At 39.5% G+C, this 10693-nt stretch overlaps 1 protein-coding gene across 1 annotated transcript; it reads left to right on the top strand.

The window, feature by feature from the left end:
- Positions 1-1272: 1272 nt before the first annotated feature.
- On the top strand, positions 1273-8041 carry LOC138347983 (uncharacterized). Its single transcript, XM_069296589.1, has 3 exons — positions 1273-2530; positions 2905-4771; positions 4933-8041. The coding sequence occupies exons 1-3, from the start codon at positions 1273-1275 to the stop codon at positions 8039-8041; spliced, it is 6234 nt and encodes a 2077-aa protein (XP_069152690.1).
- Positions 8042-10693: the final 2652 nt, after the last annotated feature.

The following is a 10693-nucleotide window of genomic DNA, read 5'->3' as shown; positions in this document are numbered from 1 at the left end:
AGTTGGCCCAACGTGATGCGATATTTGAAGTTAGAGTTAGAAAACACCGCTCGACCATTCTAACCTTACAAGAAGACTTGGGCATTGCCACAGGCGCTATGGAGCAACAGGAAGAAGAGTATAAGAAAGAAAAGGCCCAACTTATCTGCGCACAGTCTAGGCTCCAAACTCAAGTTAAAGCCTCTATGGAACGAGAAAGAGAAATAGCAAGGCGTTTCAGTGCTTATCAGGCAGACTGTGAGATTGAGAGAGGTCAAAGGATAGCCGAGCGAGATGCACTCCACCTTCAAATTGAAGAGCTCCAAGAACAAAGGGAAAATTTGACGCATGAAGTCAATACTGCTCACCACTGGTTACAGAATTGTTATGACAATATGGATGAAGCTAGAGACCGAATACTGCAACTCAGGGATGAACTCAACAATGTTTATGCTAGATATTTACACCAGAACGATGAGAGGTTGGGCCAACAGGCCCGTGCTTTGGCTCCATATCTACCGAAAGCGTTGGCGAAGATTTATAAGGGCCTTGGAGATGATTGAGATTCGAGGATTCAGCTTCTTTTAGAGTCTATTCTCTTAGTAGTGATTATTTCATTATTATTATTATTTTTAGTTTTTTCTCTTTCTTTTCGTTTTGTTATTTTATTTCATTTAGAATCTATCTAAGTCCTAGGTACTTCTGTTTTTTTTTTCTTTTATCCAAATCATTGTTTCAAATATTTGAAAATGAATGAAAAAGATTTACTTTCGATCACCTTGTGTGCATATGTCATGCAAAAAAAAATTATTATTAATATCTTTCTCGAACTACGCAAGATCTGATTCATGGGCCAAACATGATACGTAGGCAACCCAGGGGGGTTCGATCCAAATTATTATCATTATTATTATTTTCTTTTCTTTTCTTTTCTTTCTTTCTTCTTTCTCTTAAAAAATGATAACCATAATAAAAAATGATAATCATAATGAGAATAAATAAATAAACAAATAAGTAAATACATAAGTAATAATAATGAAATATTAAAAAACTAATGAACAGAAGAATGCCTAGGTAAGCCGGGATGAAACATGAGGTCCTCCATATTAGAAGTATGTATGTGGATGTAATGTGCATAATTTCTTAACACTAATCGGTTTATTACTCTATTCAGAGAGAGAGAGAGAGAGAGAGAGAGAGAAAGAGAGAGAGACATACTAGCTTAAAGGTGGTTGGTTTGTGGTTAAACTGGCATCACATCCTTACAACACAAGATCGAAAGGGAAACAGAAAATGGCCCCCAGAGACGGAAATGAATCAGACAATGATGAGGAGATCCAAAACCAGATGACTTCACAAGAAACAGGGACAACAGAAGAGATAAGGGTGTTAAGACAACAAATGGCAGAGATGTACGAGGCTTGGATGAGTGGACAACCTCCACCATCTTCAATCCGAGACTATTTTAATACAAATATGTCTCACCCTATCCAGGTGTCGACAAGCGATCCGATATATCCCCCTGGATTCGACCCCTATGCTAACACATCCAATGTCGCTGGAACTTCTATGGCGCGCCCTTCGAATACGCCTGTAATAAGTAATCCACTCTTTGTGTCAACTGCCCCGATTAACAGCATCCCGCAGCCAACGATGGTGCCCAAATCCAACAGCGATCCTCCGCCCAAAGTTCGGCGTGAGCAGAGTTACACTCTTGAAGAGACCATTAAAATTCCAAGTTCTCATCCCCACATTCATCAATATAGTTCCCCTGTTGAAATTGAGAGGATGGTCAAGAATGAGGAACATGAAGAAATGACTAAGAAAATGAAGAGTTTGGAACAGAGTATAAGAGATATGCAAGGACTAGGAGGCCACAAAGGCATCTCATTCAGTGACTTGTGTATGTTTCCTCACGTCCATTTACCTGCTGGTTTTAAAACTCCAAAGTTTGAAAAATATGATGGTCACGGAGACCCCATAGCTCATCTAAAGAGATATTGCAACCAATTGAGGGGTGCAGGGGGCAAAGAAGAGTTACTTATGGCCTATTTTGGGGAAAGCTTAGTAGGGATTGCATCTGAATGGTTCATAGATCAGGATATCACCAACTGGCACACATGGGATGACTTGGCTCGATGTTTTGTACAGCAATTCCAATATAATATTGACATTGTCCCAGATCGCTCCTCGTTAGCTAACATGAAGAAGAAGACCACGGAAAATTTTCGTGAATATGCTATCAGATGGAGGGAACAAGCTGCTAGGGTTAAACCATCGATGAAGGAGTCAGAGATGATTGACGTTTTTCTCCAGGCGCAAGAACCTGATTACTTTCACTATCTGCTTTCTGCCGTAGGGAAAACATTCGTTGAAGTTATTAAGGTGGGGGAAATGGTGGAAAATGGCATCAAGTCTGGAAAGATTGTAAGTCAGGCTGCCCTAAAAGCCACAACACAAGTGCTTCAAAATGGTTCTGGAAATATTGGAGGGAAGAAGAGAAGGGAGGATGTGGCCACTATTGTATCAGCGCCTAGGACTCATGTTCTAGGTAATTCCCCACAACACTATTTTCCTTCCCAAGCTCCACAATATTCTATGCCATACACTCCATATCATGTTTTTAATACACAACCAATTGCACCCCTTCTTATCCACAATGGCGTGCACCAACTCCACAAAATCATCCACCACCCCCTCAAGTTCATCAAAACACTGCTAGAATTCCTTTCCGTCCTAGACCACAATACAAAAAGGGAAATGGCGTTAAAGGTGAGTTCACTCCTATTGGGGAGTCGTATGCTAGCTTGTTTCAAAAATTAAGGACGTTGAATGTTTTGAGTCCTATTGAGAGAAAGATGTCGAATCCTCCCCCGAGAAATTTGGATTATTCTCAACATTGCGCATATTGTTCTAATGCCCCAGGGCACAACATAGAGAGATGTTGGTATTTGAAAAGGGCCATTCAGGATTTGATCGATTCTAATCGAATTATAGTTGAAAGTCCGAGTGGACCCAACATCAATCAAAATCCATTGCCGAGGCATCCTGAAACAAACATGCTGGAAATGATGAAGGGTCATGAAGAGTTTGCATCTCCTTATAAGCCAATCCTTAGGGTTGGAAATGGCATTGAGAAGTCAGCAAATGTTGTTGATTTAACAAAAACGATGCCTTTAGGGGCGGAAAGTGTGTTAGAAAAGTTGAGTCCATCAAACACACCCATCTTAACTGTGAAAGGAGCCCTTGAAGATGTTTGGGCAAGTCCGAGTAAGGCAAAATCGTTTGTTCCAAAAGGGCCAAACAAGCCTATCTTGATCGTGCGAGGGGCCCATATTCCTCCGGTGATTATCAAGCCAGTATCCCAGCTCCCAATGACTAACCCCAAAGTTGTTCCTTGGAATTATGAGCCTACTGTCGTGACATACAAGGGAAAAGAAATTGATGAAGAAATTGATGAAATAGGAGGAATAACCCGTTCAGGAAGATGTTATGTCCCAGTGGAATTAAGGAAAACTAAAAATGACCAAATACAAATGAAGAGTCCGGTCACTGAAGGAGAGGCAGAGGAATTCCTAACGAAGATGAAATTATCAGACTACTCCGTGGTGGAACAATTAAGAAAGACTCCATCCCAAATCTCTTTGTTGTCTTTGCTAATACATTCTGATGAACATCGTAAGGCTGTAATGAAAATTTTGAATGAAGCACGTGTTCCTAGTAAAGTTACAGTGAGTCAGTTAGAGAAGATTGCTGGGAGAATATTTGAGGTAAACCGCATCACTTTTTCGGATGATGAACTACCCAAAGAAGGCACAGGACATAACCAAGGCCTACATATCACTGTAAAGTGTGAGCTTTCATATGTCACTCGAGTTCTAATTGATGGAGGATCTGGAGCAAATATTTGTCCTTTATCAACTCTACAGAAATTGAATGTTTGTGCTGAAAGGGTCCGACCCAACAATGTATGTGTTAGAGCTTTTGATGGGTCAAAAACAGATGTTATTGGTGAGATAGAGCTCGTACTAACCATAGGGCATGTGGATTTCGCTGTGAATTTTCAAGTGTTGGATATCAACGCGTCCTACAATCTATTGTTGGGGAGGCCATGGGTGCATAAGGCTGAAGCCGTCCCCTCAACGTTGCATCAAATGATTAAGTTTGAACACGACCGACAAGAGGTAATTGTTCATGGTGAGGGGGATTTGTCAATCCACAAAGACTCTTCCTTCCCTTTTATCAATGCGGATAATGAGAATGAGGCACTAGTTTATCAGGCTTCTGAGGTAGTGGTTATTGAGCATGTCCCCAAGGGGAGTGTCATTCCAAAACCAAATATGTCCATCGCGTCTGTAATGGTGGTGAATGAATTGCTGAAACATGGGTTTGAGCCGGGTAAAGGCTTAGGAATCTGCTTGCAAGGAAGAGCTTATCCTGTGAGTCTACCAAAGAGCATCGGTACTTTTGGCTTAGGCTACCAACCTAGAGTCGAGGACAAAATGAATGCAAAGAAGCAGAAGAGAGATGTATGGTCACTTACCAAGCCTATACAACCAATCTACAAATCTTTCATCAAAGCCCGCGCAACAGAATCTTATCAATCATCTTTTCCAGAGCCAGTGATGAAAGTTAGCGAAGAAATGATCAACTATTTTCAAGATTTATTTGTCGAGGTTGATATGGTGGAACTCGGAGAAGGCACTAGCGACAAAGATGTGCAATTCATTGGTCCTGATGTCAATCTAAACAATTGGGAGGCCACCCCTCTCCCCGTTAAAGACGAGTCTTGGTAGTCTGTCTTGTTTTTTCTTTTATCATCCGATTCATTCAAGGATTGTAATTCGGATTTTATCTTGTCGTTTTATTTCAAACATTCTATTTCCCTTTTCAATAGGATGTAATTGCATCTTTATTTCAGTCTAATATATTTGTTCGTTTTCTTTTATACAGTTCTTTCTATGCCGATTCTAGTGATATGACATGCATGCAGAATTTTTCGCCAGATCTTAATATCCAATCTAATCTTCGACCTAATATTGAAATAATAAGTCAAGAAATTGGACATGATGAAGACAGAGTATTTGAAGAAGTAAGGAGGGATTTCAATCATTTTGAAAATAAGTCAAATCCAAACATGAGTGAAACTGAGACGATAAATCTGGGGGATCAGGAAATTATTAAAGAGACTAAGATAAGTGTACATGTTCAACATCAAAAGGACGATATAATCCAGGCCTTGTTTGATTACAAAGATATTTTTGAGTCATCTTATGATGACATGCCTGGATTAAGCACGGACATGGTTGTTCACAAGTTGCCAATTGACCCTAATTTTCCTCCGATAAAGCAGAAGTTGAGAAAACTCAAAACCGACATGAGTGTAATAATTAAAGAGGAGATCACAAAACAACTTGAGGCCAAAGTCATTCAAGTCTCTCAATATCCTTCTTGGTTAGCCAATATCGTACCCGTCCCGAAGAAAGACGGGAAAGTTCGAATGTGTGTTGATTATCGTGATTTGAATAAGGCAAGTCCAAAAGATGATTTTCCTTTGCCTAACATCCATATTTTATTGGATAGTTGTGCTAAACATGAGGTTGCATCTTTTGTGGATTGTTATGCGGGCTACCATCAGATTATTATGGATGATGAAGATGCAGAAAAAACATCTTTTATCACTCCATGGGGTACATATTGTTATCGTGTTATGCCTTTTGGATTAAAAAATGCAGGGGCAACTTATATGAGAGCAATGACAACCATGTTTCACGATATGATGCATAGAGAAATCGAAGTTTATGTAGATGATGTTATCATTAAATCTAAAAAACAGTCAGATCATGTGAAAGACTTAAGGAGATTCTTCGAAAGGCTCCGCAGGTATAATCTCAAGCTTAACCCTGCAAAATGTGTATTTGGAGTACCATCGGGGAAGCTTTTGGGGTTTATAGTCAGTCGAAAAGGTATCGAGTTGGATCCTTCAAAGATTAAAGCAATCCAAGAATTGCCACCTCCAAAGAACAAAACTGAGGTTATGAGCCTTCTAGGAAGGTTAAACTACATCAGCAGATTCATTGCTCAACTCACAACAACTTGTGAGCCTATCTTTAAGTTGTTGAAAAAGAATGCCACAGTCGAGTGGACCGAAGAATGTCGAGAAGCCTTTGAAAAAATTAAGAGTTACCTATCGAATCCCCCTGTGTTGGTTCCTCCCGAGCCGGGAAGACCTTTGATATTGTATATGTCAGTACTGGATAATTCTTTTGGTTGCGTACTGGGTCAGCATGATGACACTGGGAAGAAAGAGCGGGCCATTTATTACCTCAGCAAGAAGTTTACCGTTTACGAAGCAAAGTACACCTTTCTTGAAAGAACGTGTTGTGCCCTAACTTGGGTAGCACAGAAGTTGAAACATTATCTTTCATCTTACACTACTTATCTCATCTCTCGTATGGATCCGTTGAAATATATTTTTCAAAAGCTCATGCCCACAGGCAGGCTTGCGAAATGGCAAATATTGCTCACAGAGTTTGACATTATCTATATAACGCGGACCGCAATGAAAGCTCAAGCATTGGCAGATCATTTGGCAGAGAACCCTATTGATGAAGAATATGAACCACTTAAAACCTATTTTCCAGATGAAGAGATATCTTGTATCGACGAAGTTATTCACGATAACGATCAAGGTTGGAAGTTATTCTTTGATGGTGCCTCTAACAGGAAAGGAGTTGGAATAGGAGCTGTTCTTATGTCTGAATCAGGGGAATATTACCCCATATCTGCCCAACTTAGATTCTATTGTACTAATAATATGTCTGAGTACGAAGCGTGCATTTTGGGTCTGAGGTTAGCTGTTGACATGGGCATCCAAGAATTGTTAGTGTTAGGAGACTCAGACTTACTAGTTCATCAAATTCAAGGAGAATGGGAAACTCGAGACCCAAAGCTCATACCATATCAACATTGTTTACAAGGTCTTTGTCAACGATTCGTGTCGATAAAGTTTAGACACATTCCCAGAATGCACAATGAGATTGCAGATGCATTGGCCACTTTATCTTCGATGCTCCAACACCCTGATGACGCCCATATCGACCCTTTATACATACAAATTTGTGATCAACATGCCTATTGCAACATGATTGAGGAGGAATTTGATGGTAAGCCTTGGTTTCATGATAACAAAACTTATCTTCAGTCTGGAGAATGTCCGTCAGATGTAACTGGTAATCAAAAAAAGACTATTCGACGACTAGCAAGGGGTTTTTTCTTAAGCGGAGGCATACTGTACAAGAAGACACCCGATTTAGGTCTTCTAAGGTGTGTAAATGCTCAAGAGGCTTCCACAATCATGATTGAAGTACACTCAGGAGTTTGTGGACCTCATATGAATGGATATGTTCTAGCCAAGAAAATACTTCGAGCAGAGTATTATTGGCTCACCATGGAGCGGGATTCCATACGATTTGTTCGTAAATGTCATGAATGTCAAATACATGGTGATTTAATACATTCTCCCCCTTCTGAGTTGCATGCAATGTCTGCTCCATGGCCTTTCGTGGCATGGGGAATAGATGTGATTGGACCGATAGAACCAAAAGCATCGAATGGTCACAGGTTCATCTTAGTGGCTATTGATTATTTTACAAAGTGGGTGGAAGCAGTAACTTTCAAGTCAGTGACCAAGAAGGTCATGGTGGATTTCATCCATTTTAACATCATCTGTCGGTTTGGTATTCCAAAGGTGATTATAACTGACAACGCTGCAAATCTCAACAGCCACTTGATGCAAGAGGTATGCCACCGATTTAAGATTGAGCATCGAAATTCGACTCCGTATCGCCCAAAGGCAAACGGGGCTGTAGAAGCTGCTAACAAAAATATAAAAAAGATACTTCGTAAGATGGTGCAAAGTTCTCGACAATGGCATGAAAAGTTGCCTTTTGCTTTGTTGGGTTATCGCACTACAGTCCGTACGTCAGTGGGCGCTACCCCATATTCACTAGTATATGGGACTGAGGCAGTTATACCTGTAGAGATTGAGATCCCGTCTTAACGAATCGTTGTGGAGGCTGAAATTGACGATGATGAATGGATCAAAACTCGGTTAGAGCAATTAAGTTTGATTGATGAGAAGCGTCTAACATCAGTATGTCATGGACAATTATATCAGAGAAGAATGGCACGGGCATACAACAAAAAGGTGCGTCCCAGACATTTTGAAGAGGGTCAATTAGTGTTGAGACGCATTTTGCCACATCATGCTGAAACCAAAGGCAAATTTTCTCCAAATTGGAGAGGACCATTCGTTGTTAAAAGGGTATTACCCAATGGTGCTCTTTACTTAGCAGATATAGAAGGCAAAGTGACAGAAACGGTCGTCAATGCTGATGCTGTGAAAAGATATTACATATGATTGAGTTTCGACATTAGAAACCCTTACGTTTGGGCTTGATATTTCAAGGGTTGATTCAATAGGATCTCTTGGTTATGCTGTGTCCTTGACAAAAAAAACAAAACAAATTGCCTGAACTACGTTTAACCTGATTCTTGTTTCGGCAAGATACGTAGGCAGCCCTAATATTGGGTTCGGTTCAACCAAATACAAATCCAAAAATTCATATTGAAGTATACTGGGGCAAAAGTCGTTTGTTTATTTATTCGGTCTCTCATCTCACAGCTCAAAATCAACCCCATCATCTTAAGTCAAAAAAAAAGTCTTTGCATCAGCCCTTGATATGTCGAGAATAAGTTGGTTAAAGGTAGGTAAAAATCCTGAATGGGCACCATAAGACAAATGTGAGTAAAAAGAAATAAAAATGAGATAGTCTTATTGGTGAAAACCCTAAGTGGGCACCGTAAGGCGAAAAGGAGTTGAATATAAGAGAGTCTTATTGGTGAAAATCCTGACATGCACCCTAAGGCAGACGTGAGTTGGAGCAATTAACATGATTGAGTTTTAGCAGCAAAGACCTTCATTAATACCACAAATTCTATAAGGGTTCAGATTATTTATGGCTTCATTAAGTGTTGGGATTCCACATCAAGATTGAATAATCAATAATGGTTGATAAATAGATTGGATAGCCAAGTCTGGAAATCAATTCAAAGTGCATGGCATGATCAATAGACTCGGCTCCCACACTCAGATAAGTTTTTCTTTCTTCTTCTTACAAAAAAAAAGAGTCTTCATCGAATCTTTTCTTTTATTCTCATATAGTTCGTAACTTAATTATACTTTTTTTGTCACTTTTTTGGTATGTATTTGAGTCGAATCTTTGTCAAAAAAACAAAACAAAAAAAAACTATGAAGGAATTTCAAGACTCGCTACCAAGTCTCTAATCGGTACTAGACAAAGCATCAGGCCACTGAGTTAATCTGTCTTTAAGTGTTGAATTCGAAAATTCTCTGATCCTATGAAGGCTAAACAATGAGTGTTATGAGATGAAGACATTGGATTTAGGTCGCAAAATAAGCAAATGTGGATGAAAGTACAATCAATCAGTAAGAAGTATTGAACGTTGGAAACAACCAATGCGTCATAAGTGTTTGAGCCGCCTTTGTCGAAAGATGGAACTACAAACCAACCACCACCTTTTCAAACTCACAAATTTTCTTTGTTGAAGCAGGGACACAAGTTATTTCAAGATTAAGGATTCGAGGAACCTAGATCTTCAACCTAGTCTGCAGCGAGCGAAATGGAAACCCTACAATAAAGACTTGTGGAATATTATATGAAAGTTGGCTAACATATATCAAAATAGCAATTACTTGAATGTTGAAATATTTATTTTATTTATTATTATTATTATCATTTTTCTCCTTGAAGGAACTTCCAAATAATGAAGATAGCATTCACAATATTTCGTTGGTATTATTAGTTTGTTGAAAACTTTATTAGCAGGACCCTCCTGGATAATGGGACTAGCAGGACCCTCCTGGATAATGGGACTAGCAGGACCCTCCTGGATAATGGGACTAGCAGGACCCTCCTGGATAATGGGACTAGCAGGACCCTCCTGGATAATGGGACTAGCAGGACCCTCCTGGATAATGGGACTAGCAGGACCCTCCTGGATAATGGGAATAGCAGGACCCTCCTGGATAATGGGACTAGCAGGACCCTCCTGGATAATGGGACTAGCAGGACCCTCCTGGATAATGGGACTAGCAGGACCCTCCTGAATAATGGGATTAGATTACTTTCTCATAGGATTAACACTTCCTAGTCTAGATTTTTAGTTTTATTTTCTCCTGAAATAAACACTTCCTAGCCGAAGTTTATGTTTTATATTTATATTTGCTAATAACTCATAAAATTTTCCCACTGAAAACTGGGGCAAAAATTTTATTTATTTTTTGTTTGTGGTGGTTCTCAGGTTTTCTCAAGTGAGACCTGGATTTGAAATTCAAGAACAAAGTTTCAAATTTCTTAGAATAATCAATTCCATGATGGTTAGAATTAGCTTCTTCAATGCATGTAGCAGTCTGATTTCCACACATCTTTTGCTAGTCAACTTTTGATCAAGAAAACACGCATTCATTCAAGAGCATTTTTCAAGTTGTCATTTTGAAGAATGTCAAAAGTTCCGTCTAAGTGGCAAATTCAGCCTCCATTCCAATTCTAAGTTCAGATATTCACTCAAAAATCAAGGCGATATCTTAAAGTCAAAATTCAAGTGAAGATTCAAGAAAATCTGCGTGGAT

The sequence above is a fragment of the Solanum lycopersicum genome, chromosome 4, assembly GCF_036512215.1.
Source record: "Solanum lycopersicum chromosome 4, SLM_r2.1".
NCBI lineage: Eukaryota > Viridiplantae > Streptophyta > Magnoliopsida > Solanales > Solanaceae > Solanum > Solanum lycopersicum.
This window is presented reverse-complemented; position numbering and strand designations above follow the sequence as displayed.

Bases quoted from the DNA above. Each gene is read 5' to 3' on its own strand.
- LOC138347983 (XM_069296589.1), top strand. From the start codon at position 1,273: ATGGCCCCCAGAGACGGAAATGAATCAGACAATGATGAGGAGATCCAA. The intron at 2,531-2,904 runs GTAATTCCCCAC...CTAATGCCCCAG, and splicing joins GCCTAGGACTCATGTTCTAG to GGCACAACATAGAGAGATGT. The intron at 4,772-4,932 runs GTAGTCTGTCTT...TCTTTTATACAG, and splicing joins CCCGTTAAAGACGAGTCTTG to TTCTTTCTATGCCGATTCTA.